This window comes from Heterocephalus glaber, unplaced genomic scaffold (assembly GCF_053883595.1).
Source record: "Heterocephalus glaber isolate CG9 unplaced genomic scaffold, H.glaber_assembly_v1.0 deba00001579, whole genome shotgun sequence".
Classification (NCBI taxonomy): domain Eukaryota; kingdom Metazoa; phylum Chordata; class Mammalia; order Rodentia; family Bathyergidae; genus Heterocephalus; species Heterocephalus glaber.
In genome coordinates, this window is record NW_028258360.1 from 9,865,313 (window position 1) to 9,881,657 (window position 16,345).

The 16,345-nt window shown below is 55.3% G+C and overlaps 1 protein-coding gene across 5 annotated transcripts in view; it reads left to right on the plus strand.

The window, feature by feature from the left end:
- The first annotated feature begins 4,762 nt into the window (after nucleotides 1-4,762).
- The window catches only part of Arhgef7 (Rho guanine nucleotide exchange factor 7), a 114,952-nt gene continuing 103,369 nt past the window's right edge, over nucleotides 4,763-16,345 (plus strand). For 3 of the 5 annotated variants that reach the window (XM_087193145.1, XM_013077303.3, XM_013077304.3), the window contains exon 1: nucleotides 4,764-4,959. In XM_087193145.1, coding sequence (XP_087049271.1) covers nucleotides 4,795-4,959 — 165 coding nt within the window. In that variant the 5' untranslated portion in view covers nucleotides 4,764-4,794. Of the gene's footprint in view, nucleotides 4,960-16,345 lie in introns of all 5 variants that reach the window. The other 2 variants (XM_004858541.3, XM_004858545.3) reach the window with 1 other exon arrangement.

Here is a 16,345-nt window from a genome sequence, read left to right on the forward strand (position 1 = left end):
CCCTCGTCCCAGTAGGATTTGAGCACTAACTCGTGATGCTGAAGCCATGCTAACCCGGAGGAGGGCGCACATTTTCCTTGTCTTCTTGTCCCTTGTCAGGGGGCCCACGGAGGGTCGTGGCAGGGCCTCTCCCAGAGCTGCAGCTGCTGCACGGCGGAGCGCGCCTGGGCAAGACGCGGCCGAGTGTGCAGTGCGCAGGGTTCTTGTTCCTCTCGGGGAGCGAGACACGCAGGTAACGCATCTTGATTCCTTTCTTCAGCCCAGTCCCGTGCCTCTTCCCTGCCTCCATCTCTTTATTTTGGTACCGGGGATCGAACCCGGGACCTTGGTCTTTAGAGGCAGGCGCCAGAATCACTGAGCTCAATCCCCGGCCCTGCCTCCATCTGACGATCCCTTGGCCTTTGGGAAAGGTCTAGCTCCCTACTTCCTATCATCTATCTTTCATTACGCTGCAAACACGTACAGAAAGGAAGGGGGTCAACAGATGGAGGGAGGGGCCGGGGATTTAGCTCAGCGGTTTCGCCGCCTTCTGCGCATGCGCAAGGACCCAAGCTCGCTCCCCGGTACCAAAAAAAAAAAAAAAAAAAAAAAAATAGAGAGAGATGGAGGGAGGGAGGAGACAGGATAAAAAGGAGTAAGACGCGTACGGGCTTCCGCCGACTCCACACGAGGAGGTGGATGTCACGCACTGTAAACGTGAACCGACAAAGGAAAAATGGAAAACAGAGCTGGGCCGACCCGGGTGGCACAGCGACTCCAGTGAGCATGGTCAGCGGCTGTGGGGACAGAAGGGACGGCTGGATTCACAAGGGCCAGTCCCGCGACCCCAGAACGCCTGAGGGTCTTCGGACCTCGGGGCCCCAAGCTCAGGTGCTTCCTGGGAGGTGGACAGGAGTCCCTCCAGGTCCTGGCTGGGGTATTTCCCAGGAGGGTCCTGATGGCTCCTCAGGGATCCTATTGGGGGTTGAAATTTGTCCCCCAAAAGATGTGCTCAGTCCTAACTCCCAGCACCTGTGAATGCGACTTTTTGGAAGCAGGGTTTTGTAGATGTAACCAAGCCAGCTGGGGTCATCCTGGATTCAGTAGACCCTTGGCCATGACTGGGGTCCCCCGTACAAGAGAGAAACATAGACACAGACAAAGGAGTGTTGCTGTGTGAAGGCAGCGGTGGAGATGCAGCAATTCATCCACAGGGCACAGAAGGGCCCAGGATCTCGTCCAGAGTGGAAGCCGAGAGAAAGGCCCAGATGCTTCTCCTCGGCCTGTGAAGCCCCAGAGCAGGGTCCACCTTGTGTGTGTGCACGTGGGTGTGCAAACCAAGGCAGGTGCATCACAGAGCACCTAGGAGGCAGCCACACAGGAAGGAAATCTGAGTGCACTCCTGTTACCGGCCAGACAGCACAGCCCGACAGTGTCCACAGGGTGGACAGGTGTTCCACAACACCCGGCTGTGCCGTCATCACCTCTACATCAGCGTATGGAGAGCCAGCCAGATCTGCGCAGGCACCTACCACGCGGAGAGGGAGAGGAAGTGGGTTGAGACGGCTGAGGTAGCAGGGAGTGGGCAGGTCCCCCAGCCGGGGCGGGCCGGGGGGAGGGAGCTTGGCCTGCCTGGAGAGGAGCAGGCTTTTAGTGCTCCCCGCCCCATCGGAGGCTTCCAGCTGTCCTGTGCCCTGGCAGCACCTCGCACATACCCAAAGGAGAACTCCACGGAGAACTGGGCATGGCGTGGGCAACGGCAAGGGGCACAGGGCCTGGCGTCACACACACCAGACTGCCATAGCCGGGGGAACCCCGCCCCCGTGATGATGGTGCTCACCTGTGCAGAGGTGGGATGCGGGACAGGCGCTGGCTCCTGAGAGGACCCAATGCTGAGCACGGGTCCCTGCGGGGCACCCTGGGCCATGAGAGGTGCCCGAGACCCATCCCGCTGGCAGGCTGCTCACCCACACACCCGCTCTGCACTGTCACTGTTTCAGTCTAGATCTAGAAAGCCCCCCAAGTCTCACTAGTCCAGAGGCTACATTGTGGGGTGCTGCACTCAGTGGATTGTCCATGGCTGAGTTCTTGGCTGAATGTGCAGCTGCGAGGTGGGGCCTCATTGGAGATAATCGCCTCACTGGGGTGTGAGCCAGCAACGCGTGTTCCTGTTGTCAGCTCCTCCATTCCCTCTGCCTCCCGTCTGCACAGGGTGAGCAGGTTTCTTCAGCCATGGTGTATCTGCCTTGGAGCCTGCCAACCATGGATTTAACCCTCTGAAACTGTGAGCCAAATAAACCTCTCCTCCTTTAATTGGTGAGTGCCGGGCATTCCGTCCTGGTGATGGGGAAGCTGACCAGTGCAGCCCCTGACCCTCCTCTTCCTCACTGCACCCCCAGCTCTCTCCCCCAGTGAAGTACTTATACCAAGTTGTTGGCTCTGATCTCCTCTGGGGGCACCCAGACTCGGGTAAGCACCCCACCCGTGTTCTGATTCATCACACACTGGATTGGCAAGATGTCTTTGGGTCCTGTGCGATTTTTCTGCCATATGTGTTTCTAAACTATTTTTCCCTGCCCTGTACCTTTAATTTTTTGTATTTGACCATATTTACGCTAAAGAAACAGGACACTGTTGCATAAAACAAGAACCTACAGTGATGTGCAGAAGATGCAGCGAGCTCCACGGAAGTCCTTCTTACTATGTTCTCCAATCCAGGTGATGGCCAGTCCCACAGCAATTCTGCAGGGTGTGGGTATGCCAGTTGAGGGCAGTGATGGCAACCTGTAGAGCTTTCAGTGATACAGCCCGCTGTGGCACAAGTGCCACGGGGTCACCACCACTACTCTGGGTCAGCGCCCCCTACTGAGCAGTTTAAGGTTGGGTGGATCTTAGCACTTGATCTTTTCCAAAACCATGTTCTGAGGACCCTACACAAGCCCCACTGAGCTCTGGGGGTTGAAGCTGTGCAGCTGAGCGAGTGGGGCCCTGAGGACAATGTGGAACGTGGCTATCGGGCAGGGACAGCGGCCTCACTGAGGGTAAAGCTGGAACCTCTCTTGTGGAGTGCTGGCCCTGAAAGCCACCCCATGTACCTCTGAGGAGGGCGGAAGGGGCAGCCACAGACAGGGCCACAGTTGTGCTTTGGGCCCCGTCTCCTGGGCTGGAAGCCACTGCCCGACCAGCTCCTGAGTGCCCTGCATGGCGAACATGTTCTGTCTCAGGCACTTGGCAAACAGCAGGGGCAGTGTAACCAAATGCCGACCCTGGTCCCTAAAACAGCTTGATGACGCACCTAAGAACATCCAGTGGCAAGCAATGCTACTTTCTAGAATCTCTTCCAAATAAATGCTTTTGAAGTTAATATATACCCAAGAGAAAGGACACACCTAATAGCCACAGAGCTTTTAAGGGTGCAGGGACTTCAGTGGAAAAAACTGGATCTAACGGGTGGCCTGTGAATCTTCACCCCCGCTGTGGGCACCCAGGGATCCTGGGGTGCTGGGGTTCACACTTCCTAGGGCTTCTGTACTTGGCAGGTCATCAAGGTGACTAGTTCTTACCAGATTATAAGCATCAGTTCAAGAGAATTTGAAACTGTGATGGATGCGCTCTAAATGATCTTGTAAATCCAGCAATAATGAGAGTACCCAGGAACCTCAGTGGGCTGAGACCCTTCCCTTGACAAAGGCTGCTTGGGCAGAGCACTTGACAGTACCCAAGGGCTGCACTGCCTCTGGCAGGGTGGGACACGGCAGGTCGGGTCTCGGGTAGGACGGTGGAAGTCTGCCCCGAGGCCACACTTGCGGTCAAGGGCACAAGAAGCCACTTCACGGGCCCTGACGAGGCCGATGTCCAACAGGCGAGAGGCCGATGTCCAACAGGCGAGAGCCCTTCTCAGAGCCGCTGGCGTCCAGCCCGCAGCTGTTGTCCAGGAATAGCTTACCCTCTTGATCCAAGATCCCCGTGCTATTGAATTTTGTGTTTTTGTAAATTTAACCACTTCACCAAACGCTGCGATTAAATGCACTTAGTGGCTGCAGTCGAAGTGCTCCAGGAGACAGCAGGGCAGGACGAGCGGGAGCCTCTGGAGGCTTCCAGCCTGGGCGTCACAGGCAGCGACAGATGTGCGGCACTCGGCGAGGTCTCGGCGTCCGCGAGCGCCGTGCTGGGCCGGGGCAGAGCGCAGGGCGCGCGGAGACCCACGGCGTGTTCGCAGGGAAGGGGCCCGCGCGTCACGCGACAGTCGCGCCCAGCCCCGCGCCCGCGCCGCCCGCGCACCGCCCCCGGGCGGCTCCTCCTCCGCCCCGCGCGAGTCACGCACGCGGCCCCCCGGCAGGGACCCCGCGCGTGGCTCTGGGCGCGCGGTGCCGTCATCCGGCCTGCGAGGTGGCGCGGAGACGCAGCGCCTGGCCCGCTCCCCGCCCGGGCTCGGGCGGCAGCGACAAAGGGGCGGTCTGGGCTGCCGCGTCCCGCAGCCCGCGCGCGTGGACACGCGGACAAAGGGCGCGGCGGCGGCGGGGGCGCAGGTGCCGGGCGCGCGGGGCGCGGGGCGCGCGCGGGCGCCGCGTCTTTCTTCTCCCGGCGGTGATGTCATCGGGCGACGGCGGCCGCGGCCGGGGGGCGGCGGCGGGGGCGGCGGCGGGCGCCCGCAGGTTCCGGCGCCTGGCAGGAGCAGGCCCTTGACGGCGGCGGGCGGGCGCGGGGCCGGGCCGAGCCGAGCCGGCCGAGCTGTGGGCGGCCCATGGGCGCGGAGGCGGGCGCGGGCCGGGCGGGCGCTCGGGGCTGACTCGCGCCGCCGCCGCAGCCGCCGCGATGAATTCGGCCGAGCAGACCGTTACGTGGCTCATCACCCTGGGGGTGCTGGAGTCGCCCAAGAAGACCGTGGCGGACCCGGAGGGCTTCCTGCAGGCGTCGCTGAAGGATGGCGTGGTCCTCTGCAGGCTGCTGGAGCGCCTGCTGCCCGGGACCATCGAGAAAGTAAGTGTCCCCGGCCGCGCCCGGCCGCGATGCGCGCAGAGCACCTGGCGCGCTCTCCTTTGTGCGCGGCCCGCGGCGGCGGCGGAGCCGGGGCGCCATTGTGTGCGGCGGGGCCGGGCCGGGCCGGGCCAGGGACGCGGAGAGGCAGCTGCCCGCGAGGGCTTTGTTTGTCTGGTTTTCGCCGGCGTCACCGCGGCCGGCCCGAGCCCACCCTCCTTCTGCTTCCTGGAGCCCTGACAGCGCTGTTGAAAAGACACAGCCGCCCCCAGCCGCGGCCGGGGCTCTGCATGACTTTCTACTTTGCCCACGAAAGAATTCTCCCGTGCCTAAGCCTGCAGCCCGCACGCGCTGGGTTCAAGCCCGGGATCTTTCATGGCCGGTGTAGGAATCCAGATTTCCTCTCCTGGTCGCAGGAACAGGCTGGGGGCTCTCTGGGCCGCAGGGCGATCCTTGACCTTGTCTGTGAGCTGCCCCCCTGGCAGCTCACGGGGCCTCCGGAGCAGGCGCCCACTAACATCAGATGTACTGAAGTTGTACCTCCAGCTTTTGGAGCCAGTATATAATGTACAAGAAGGTGGACAATTAAAAAGTGTTAAATTTGGAAACCGAACTGCTCTGTTATTCGGAAGAGCTATTTAATTTTCCATGGGGTACACTGGCCCCCAGGCAGGATGATAATCTGTTAGTACTCAAATGTTAATTAAGTGGCTTGGAAAAAGTAAAATGCTTAGTTTTTGTTCCTAAGTTTGCACAGTATGGTGCTACTTTTAAAATCTGGCCAGGAAGCAGTTGATTTAACATGGATATTGCATGCAGGACCGTTTGTTTTAGGTGTTTTTCTGCCTTGGAACATTTTTATGAAAACAGGACCCACATTTTGGAATGAATAACCTGCCCATCTTTGAAGTAAAAATGTTGCCTGTAAATGAAAGTAATGGATGAAATCAGGATTTGACAGGATCTGAGAGGGCCGGGAGCAGGACGGACCTTTCAGGGCATGGGGAATGAAGGCTGCCTTCTGGGTGTTGGTACCTCTCATAATAAAAGACAGATGCTGTAGACTGAGATGCACACTAAGTTTACCAAAACAGGCTTAAAGAAAACGCTATTCCACTTCGCAGAGCAAAGCTGTAAGAAACTTCCCACGTGGGGTCGGCAGAGCCATGTCACCGGCAAAGCCCCAGGTTCTTTGTTGTGTTAGCTGCATTAATATTGATCAGCTAAGTTCCACAATCATTTTCTTTTTTAAATTTCGAAAAAGATCTTGTTGGAAAACTGTAGTGTTCTTTTCATCTCTAAAACAACAAAGAAAGGAATGATTAAAATGTTTAGTCCATAGCAGCCAGATTGGGACAGATACATTTCAAAACTATGGCCACGTGGGCCGTTTCTCAGGTCGAAACTGCTGTTTTGGCCCTTGGGACCCCTGTTGTTTTATTCAAAACGGATTCTATCACCATGAAAGTTGAGCATCAGAGCACCAAATTATAAACAGAATTCCTGGTACTCGAGCTCAAAGGTAGGTTTTGGGAGTCAAATATTAGCCAGTCTGTCTCTCAAGTCCTGGCTCGGGAGTCCCCGTTTCCCCGGAAGTCACCTGTGCTCTTGCCAGCACTTGCATGTGGTAACGTGCCAAAGGGCCTGCATGTGGGCCAGCTCTGACTCAGTGAGGGCGTGTGACTCTGGGTCCCTTTACCTTACCAAGGGACATTTAGAAACGTCACCGAACATCTCTGTGTGGGGCTGAAAGGATCTTTGCTTGACTCGGCTTCCACATGGGCACCTTGGCAGTGGTGGCTGTGGGAGCAGCCTGAGGCTTTACTTTTGCACATCCACAGCCTAACATCTGCCACGAGGCTGAGGCGACAGGAAAGGTCCCGGAGCGTGCTATTAGGCAAACATCCCGCGGGCTTCTGCAGGACTGTGGGCTCCTCTTTTCAGAGCAGGGAGGGACATTCATGGAGCTCCAGGCATCCTCCTGCTTAGAGAAGCCTGGGTTTGGGTCCCCTTGGTGAAGCCCCTCTGTGTTTCTAGGAGGGTGGGAGGTTGGACAGTGGGCAGAGGTGCACGAGGAGCCTTCCCATGGGTGCTGCGGAAGAGGAACTTTCCATGACCGCCACCAAGTTTCCCTGCTGTAAGGGGGAGAAAGAAGGGTCGGGAGTGTCCCGTCCTGTGTATGAAGGGCGTGCTCTGTGACCTCTCTCTGCCTAGACACCCTTGCTCCCTTGTGTTGGGGACATACAAAAGCCATGGTGTCCTGGGCCCTAGTAGTACCAAGTTCCTTCTGATGACATCTCAGGTCCTGTAGTCCAAGGAGGTGAGATCCGGATGCAGGAAACCCTGCAAGGTTAATGCAAGCCATGCTAGCATGCAGTTTGAATTTTAGCCTCGGACGAAGCAGATGGAGTCACTTAACTCACCGTGAAAACTCAGGAACTGGGTTTTCTCTGTTTGTCCCAGGAGGAGAGGGCAGAGAAGCTCACCAAATCCATGCTGCGCCCTGTAGGAGACCTGGATCCACCAAGGCTGGGGTGTCAGTGCAGGTCAGGGATCACCCCGGGCCTTGCTGGGAGCCCTGGTGTGTGCATTTGTCCTGTGACCTGGAGGCCCAGAGTTTGAGGCTGAGGTGCCCCTGAAGGCTCTGCGACCCCCAGTCTTCTATGCTGCTGCCCTGGGGTTTGCAGGCTGTGTCGCGGTCCCCCTTGATGAGGACAGCAGTGTCTCCACCATCTTAACTAATTACATCTGCAGTGACCTCATTTCCAAATGAGGACGCATCCTGAGGCACTGAGGGTCAGGACCTTGATATTGAATTTAGGGAACAAATTCAACCCCTAACCTCTCAACCTGTGTTCTAACACAGAATGCATCTGGACCAAATGGACTTACTAGGACTCCCCTGCTTCACAATGCTGGGTACTGTGGGGGATAAAAAAGGAACCACAGGCTCCTAGGAGGTGAGGAAAGGAGAAAACACAACTCCAGACGAAGCTCTCAGCCAGGCAGAAACGCCCAAGTCGGACGGAGGGAGGAGTGGAGCAGACTGGATGGGATCCACCAGAGCTGGATCCAGGTTTGGATGGGAATGCCACCGTACTTCCCAGGGGATCTGGCAGTTCTAGATCTTCCACGGACTCGTGGAAAACCCAGTCTGGTATAGTGGCGGGGGGGGGCTGCTTCTCCCAGCTGACTTCGGACTCCCTTCTGCCAAGTCCCAGGACGCCAGCGCTGGGGACGTGGGGATGGGAGGACAGGGAGGGCTCGGGGCCGTGGGCCGGAGTCGGAAGGGCCTGGCTCTGGCAGGGTTCCTGGGCCTGGGCGGGAGGGCAGGAGGCTGGTGGGCAGGGTGGGCACTGGACTGGTCGGGTGGGAAGGCCGCGCTCACAGCTGCTCCTAACAGCACGTTCCAGCACTCGAGAGGCTGAGGCAGGAGGACTGCTTTGGTTCCAGACCAGCCTGAGGTAACAGTGAGGTCCTGTCTCCAAAAAACAAACCCAAAAAGCAGAGGCATTGACTGACCAGCTGACAGGTCACTTCTGGAGGAGTGACAGAGGGACCGTCTCCAGCCTGTTTGGAGGGAGAGCCCCCCCCTTTTAAAATTTATTTCGAGCCTCCTTTTTCCTCCCTTACCGACTCGACCCGGAGCGCACCAGGAGCACCGGAAGAAGGCCGAGGCACGCTCGCGCGCCACCTGGAGGACGTGCGGCGTGGCGGAGAGGGCACACCCGGAGAGGGCACACCCGCGCGCTGCACAGCCGCCACGAGGGCGGACCCCGAGCCCCAGAGGCCACTTGGCGGAGGGGAGGGGAGAGCGAGGTCGGGCCGGATTCCGCACCCCTGGCTTCCACACATCACCAAAGGGCGTGGCAGAGAGGCGAGGGCCCATTCGCCAGGAATGTCCGTCCCTCGCCTGGCGCCTGGCGCAGCTTAGGCCGGCCCGGCAGAGCGCTCACACACCACATTGGGCGGGAGAGCCCCTTTAAGCCACGGCTGGAATTCTCGGCTCCAGGAAGACTCTCCTAACCAGCTGCCCTGAGGGAGCGTGGGTCTGCCCACTCATCTCAGTGCCGCGCCGGGGCGGCCGGCTGCAGAAGAGCCGGACTGGGACTGTGTTCGTCATGCTCTCAAAACAGAGCGAACAAACTTAAATCCAGGCTAAATCAGGGCAGTCTGGAGGGTTTCCCAGGAGCCAGCCCAGAAGGACCACCGCCTTTATGATGGTGCGGTCACTCGTACACACTCATGCCACGCACGTATGCACACCCAGCAGTGTGTACACGCCGACCTGGGGCAGAGGGAGGAAGAAGGACGCGGTGCTGTAGGGTTGCTGTGGGCCTTGGAGCGGCGTTTTGCAGACCAGGCCTCTCCAGGGCCCCTGCTGCAGGGCACATGGAAGAGTCCAGCCCAGGCCACAGTGCTGGCCCAGGAGCCCCAGGCAGGCGTGAGATCAGGGTGTGTGGGCTGCGCCTGCCCCTTTCGGGTCTTGGGAAGGAAGGGGCATTGGAGGGGAGCCTGTAGGGAGCCTGCAGCCTCCCAGAGGTGTCGAGGAGGAGGCAGGGTGTCCTGGGAGCACAGTCCCGTGCCGCTCCCCCCGGGGCCTTTCCCACTGGGGCTGTGGAGCCCCTGCAGCCTGACACTGCACCGGGCAGCTCTGTGTCCCACTGAGGGCTCACAGTGTGCTGTGCAGTGTCCTGGGCCCCGGGTGGCAGCTGCGGACACGGCCATCCTCAGCTGCACACATGTGCCTCGTGAATTCGGCCTGAACCTGTTGGGTTTCGCTTAGCCCTGTGTCCTCTGGCCCTGGGGAACCACGCGGCCCTTGGACAGCTCCCTCCCAGCGTTTCCCCATCCTCTGTGTGGCGATCTTGCCGACTCCTCAGGGACAGCCCCGACCGCATGTGTGCTGTGTGCCCAGTGCTGTTTGCTCACTGCCCGCGGTGCCCAGAGACCCCTCACCACAGCGCCCTGGGGAGGGAAGAGGGAAGAGGGCTGCCTGGCCCTGCAAGCCCCTCGGCTGCTGGCCGTGTCTGTGCATGGCCCTGCTCTGTGCTTAGACCACACTTCCCGTTGTGCCTCTGCTTTGACTGTTACTCTCACGCCCTTCTTTCCTGTTATCAGCTTTGTTTTCCTCTGACTTCCTCCCCCACTCTCTCCCTTCTGTTTCCGCATCTCTCCCTCTGTTGCCCATCCCTGTCCTGGGATGCGTGGCTTCTCTTGGAATTGGTCCCCCATGATGGGGACGTGGGGATGCTCAGGTGGCTGCAGCAGTGGTGCCAGGGCCCGGCTCTCCCCACGCTGGGCCGCCTGCTTCCCTTTTCCTGGGGAAGGAGGCTCGGGCCCTGGCACCGGTAGGGCGAGTGGGGCCTGGGGCACAGGCACCGCTGGTGTCACTGCAGGTGACGTTTGTGTTTCTTGCTCTCCTGGCCGTTTCTTAGGCTGAGACAGTTTTACTGCCTGTGAGCCGGAGTCCCTGTAGCATCAGCAACACGGCCAGGCAGATGGCCAGACAGCAGACAGGCAGGCACCGCCAAGCTGTCCTTGCTTGCACGCTCCCGTCCTCCTCGTGACTACTTTGATGGGTTCTGCTGGTCTCGAGTGGCCTTTCCTCCTGTGCTTGATATTTTGTGCCTTATTAGGTGGTGTGGTTGACAAAAACAGTGAACATTTAAGTTAAAAAAAATCTTTTTACAGTAACACCCATTGCCATGAATTCTTTTCAGAATATTCCTCCTTACTTCCAACATGTGTATCCCACCGTCCTGGGCACTTCCTGCAGCAGCTCTGGAGCCCTCTTTCCTGAGGGTCTTTAGTTGCGCTGCCCTGGCTGCCTCAATGTCCTGAATCGATTCAAAACGCTTCCCTTTTATAGTCATTTTGACTTTGAGGAAGAGCCGGCAGTGTCAGATCTGGAGACCAAGGTGGACGAGGACACAGCATCGTGTTTTTATCAGCTGCCTTTCTGCTGGCTGACGCTCGGCAGCAGCATTGGCTATACTTTTGATCAGACTCTAAAGAGCCTCAGGGAAGAGAACTCCAGAGCTGCTGCAGGAAGCGGCAAGGACGGTGGGACACAGGTGCTGAAGTGAGGGGAGGGTTCTGAGGGGATTCATGGCACTGTGTCTTACTGTGATAAAGTTTTTAAAGTTACACTTTCACCACGTATTTTGAACACCATTTGTATAACTGGAGTAGTTTTTAAGGGGCTGATAGTGTTCTTCCCTTTCTCTAAAGAAGCGATGTGAAATGCAGCACCTGGAAAAGTGCATATAAAAGCAGGCATGTCACGCAGTTTATATTAAGTTGCTCAGTCTGAAGCAGGAGCCCACAGCTCCGAGTTTGTTGATTTTGAGTTGTTTCTTGCCGGGAAGCCTGCTTCTGACAGTTCTGAGAGCAGCACCTTCTGTGGAAGGGCCTCACTGTGGGTTACCTGTGACACAGTGGCTGCGGTGGCCTCTTGCTCTCAGCTTGGAGGGTGCCACACCGAACTAGGAGCATCCCCCCAACTTCCTGTCCTTAGTGGTCCAAGCTCGTACGAGAGCAACAGTGCTGTTCTGTAATCGGGATTTTCTGAAAAGGCCAATTGCTCTCTGAACACATGCTGCGAGATTATGACTTTGTCATTCACTTCAAGGAGAACGTTGCAGTGATACTGACAGGAAGTAGGAGTTTCAGAAGAGTCCCAGTGGTTCTCACTACCCATGCTGAGCTCTCCAGGAGGAGCAGGCGGCCCCTGGGACATCGGGTCTTCCTCCAGGCTGTCCTTGAGTTTCCTTGAGTGATCTCGAGCCTGCTTTTTCCTGTGGTGCTGAAGAACTTGTCTTATTTAAGATCTGTGATTGTATAATTAATCTCACAAAACAGGGGTGCCGGTTGCAGACTTCTGGTAGAAACAGACTTTCTCCGGTTATAATGGTTCAGATTTGCAAATGCATTTCTGTTTCTTTTGAAAACATGTTCTATAAATAGCATGTGTTCAAATTCCTGACAGACTTGTGTCAAAGGGGAAGTTTCCAGAAAGGGCCTCGGAGGTTGCATTTTTTAGTGACAGGAGAGTGGGATTGAAAGTCTTCCAGACTCTATGAATCGGGACACTTGGAGAGGAGGAGAGTGCCCTCACCGTGCCTCTGACAAAGCAGGGCAACCTGCAGGGACCCTGAGTCCCGCGACATCGTCTCTCCATGCCGGCCAGGCTGTGGCACTGGCTCCGAATGGTAGAACGGTCCCGAGGACCATGCCATCCCTTGTGCAGCTCTGTCTTTGGGGTCTGAAATGGACCCTGAAGAGTCAGGGAGCAAGCATGGCACAGAGAGGCATGGAAATCCATGGAAAATTCCTGTAGAAAATTGCTAAAACCAAAAGCTGCTTCTTAGACTAATCAGTAAAATTGACAAACCACTTACCAGACTGAGGAAAAGAAAATACACAAGGACCAATCTGAGGCATCACCCAAGTCAACAGAGAGTGAAAGTGACAGCATCTGGGATCTTTATGCCAATAAAGTCTGCAGCTTCCACGAAACAGGCAGGTTCCTCGGAACACAAACTACCAAGGTTCGCTCAGGAAGAAACAGAGAGCCTGAGAAGCCCTGTCTCTGTTTCCAAAACCACATTTGTAGGTAAAGGAATTTCTCACAAGAAAAATCATAGGCCAGATGGCTTTCCTGCAGAATTCTAACAAACATTTAGGGAAAAATAATGTCAGTTCTACACAAACTCTTGTAAAAAATTGGAAGCGAGGGAAGACTTCCCAATCCTTCCCACAGGACCAGCTTACCCCCAGTAACGCCTGACAGTGACGCAGTAAGAAGACCGTAGACAGTGACTGTCATGAACTCAGTGAAATATGGAAGGGCCGTGCATAACCAAGAGGGACTAACCTTAGGATTCCAGTGTTGGTCCTCATTGGAAAAGGACTCGATGTGACCCATGATAGGAACAAACTAAAAAAGGAAAGCCGTAGTATTATTTCAATAGATGCAGAAAAATTTCATAAAATCTAGCATCCATTTATGATTAAAAAAAAAACTCTCATCACTCCAGGTGTAGACAGAAACACCCGCAACCCATGGAAGGGGAGTCCCTGATCTCACGACCATGGGAAGCTGCCCCTTGGACCAGAAGCAAGGTGTCTATGGGATTTTCACATAGACAGGAGACCCAGGCCTTTCCCCAGGAAGCAGCTTTATTGGTGCCGGCACTGACTCAACAGATTTGGATCCAAAGGCTGGAGTTGCACCTTTTATATAATTTTGGTGTCTTTGTCTCCTTTATATTGGCATACGCTAACATTTTACAGTCTGGTTGGGTGTAATTTATGTCACAGAGTTACATCAGAACTGGACATACCTACCAGGCTGATATCTCTACATTGTAAAAGGTTCCCGCCCCTGCACTGCGGGGAGAGAGGCCCTACCGCAGGAAGACATCCCCATTCAGCCTGTGCTGGATGTCTGGGGAATAGAAGTTGCAGGCATCCACGATGCAAGGGAAGATATAAAACGGCATGTGTACAGCAAGGACACACAACCTCCTTGGAAGGTTGGATGGAATTCCAAAATGCATCCCAGAACTAGTAAGTGCATTGAGAAGTCTGAAGTATATGAGGCCAGGGTGGGGAAATCTGTTGGAGTTCTGTACACCAGCAAGACGATCAGAAATAGAAATTAAAAATATCATTTGCACCAGCAAAGGGAAAAGAAAAGTGAAAGAAATGCTGTGGATAAATCTGACAAAATTCAGACAGACCTGCCCTGCGCGAAGCACCGATGTTGCAGAGTGACCCTGAGGACTCAGCCACTGTAGAGACAGCGCTGGCATCAGACTCTCACCGGCCAAGGATGCTGGTTCTCCCTCCTGACCTGCCGAGCCAACAGAATCAGGACCAGGATCTAAGATCCAAGGGTTTTTTTTTTTTGATGGAACTTGACAGATGATTCTAAATTTATATGAAGATTCAGAGGACCTGGAACAGCAACATGGCATTGAGGAGGAGGAGAAGGAGGAAGAGAGCTGGGAATGTGGTTTCTAGGCTTCTCAGAGCTCCAGGAGGGAGGTGGCACGGTTCCGCCTGAAGACAGAGAAGCAGATGGACAAGACATCAGCAGGTGCAGGCATGGACTGTAGCAGGACGTGCGGCTGTCAGCAGGGAGCGCAGCCCTTCACTGTGGGCCATCCACACTGTAAGAAAGGAGCTTCCAGCTGTACCTTGCACAGCATACAGAGGCTAATTCAAAAGTGAATCACAGAGTGAAATGGAAAACCTAACAATGTAAAACTTCTAGAAGGAAACACAGGAGAAAACATTGTGATCTTGGACCAGGCAGGATTTCTTAGGACATCAAAACCATGGTCCATAAAAGGAAGAGTTAATAAATTGGACTTAATCAAAATGAAAAGGTTCTGAGCCAGGCATGGTGGTGCATGTCTGAGCTGAGGGAGGAGGGTTGCTGTGAGTTTGAGGCCTGCCGGGCTACATAGTGAGACCCTGCCTCAAAACACAGAAATAACAACCCAAGTTCTGTTCTTTCAAAGACATTGCTAAAAGAACAACAGGGCAATGCACAGGTTGGGAGGAAATATTTGCAAATTACTTAAGTGTCTAAGGACTCCTAGCTGGAATTCCTGAAGAATTCCCAAACCTGAAGGAACTGGACGCTGGGACTGATGGTGGGAGTGTGCAGTGCAGCATTTCCCTTGCAGATCGCCAGCTTCTTGAAATACAGATGCGTGTCTGCCCAGTGTGGCAGCCCTCCCTGGGTATCTGCCCAAGACAGTGAGGGTGGTGTGTTCCAGCCAAGTCCGGCACACACGCTCCGGCAGCTGCGCTGTCAAGAGCACAGGGTGGGAATGGGCAGGCAGATGCCTCTCAGCTGGCGATTGGAGGAATAGTCGTAAACCCATGAATGGGGGAATGCTCAGCAGTAGAAAATACAGCCTAGAATATGGGTGAGGCTCTGTGTGATGCTGAATGGAATGGCAGGCCCCAGGCTGTACAAGTGCTTCCCGTGTGAGATTACCCATGGGCAAGGGCATCAGGAAATATGGTGAATGTTAAAGAAAAAAAGTATAATAATGAAAGCTGCATCACCACGAGTCCCTCTCAGCTCGTCCCCTTTGCTTTGAACACTCTTATCCCATTATTCTTGCCACTTTCTGAAACAGCTCTGGAGTCCTCTTTTGTGAGTGCCCTTAGGCAGCTGCTGAGCACCATCCAGTGGAAAGGCAGCTTGTAAAAACATGACGCTGTGTCCTCGTCCACCTTATTCACCAGATCTGGCACTGTGTGACTTCTGGCTCCTCACCAAAGTCAAAATGACCATAAAAGGGAAATGTTTTGAATTGATTCAGGGCATCGAGGCAGCTTGAACAACACAACTAAAGACCCTCAGGAGAGAGGGCTCCAGAGCTGCTGCAGGAAGTGGTGAGGCCGATGGGATGAGTGTGTTTGAAGCCAAGGAGTTCTAAGGAGGTTCCTGGCAATGTGTTTTACTTTAATAGGTTTTTAAAAAGTTGGACATTCATTGTATTTTTGGATTGTATCCCATATACCCCTAGAAAATGCAAGGTGACCATAGTGACAGCGGGTCAGTGCTTGCTTGTCCTGGGGACAAGAGGAAGTGGCTGCACTGGAAGAGGCTGTGGGCCCTGTGAGGGTTTCACGAGGGTGGACAGTCACCAAGCTGCCCCCATCAGAGACCATCGTGTGTCCATGGTGACTCAAGACCTAGCAGGTGGCAGTCTTCGTCCTGTCATGATTACATTTTTGTTGTTGCTTTAACTCCTTTGGCCAGTTGTCTCCTACTCTTCAACCAGATTTGTGAGCCCCAAAATTGTGTATGGGTTTTAATGTACAAGGGCAAATAGGGTCCTTACATTTATGGAGAAAGTGATTTATTGCCAGAGAGCTCATCTATTTATCTATTCATTCGTTTATTTTCTCATCAAATCTTGATTAGGTGTCTGCTGCATTCCAAGGATTGTGTGAGGTCCTGCAGATTCTATGATTTGCAGAAATAGCCTTGAGTAGTATCTGGTGGGGGAGAACATTAAATAAATGACACAATTTGATTGGACAAGCAACAGAGATGCGTGCCCTGCAGGCCAGAAGCAGATTCCAAGAGAGCCTCAAGGGCCAACCCCTGGCACCTGGGCGGGTGGCCTGGCCTGGGGAAGGCATCACACTGAGTCTGCGCTGGAGTTGCACTCTGCTGGCCAGGGTCCTGCGGCGCCAGGAGAGGCCAGTGGCCGAGGGCGCATGCAGGGACAGCAGAGGGGCACAGAGGGCCTGGCCGGCTGCCGCTGTAAAGGCTTTGGTGCCTTCCAGGGTCCCAAGGGGGAGTGATGTGGCCAGCGTGTTTGGAGAGCACAACAGCCCGCTGCCCGCTGCT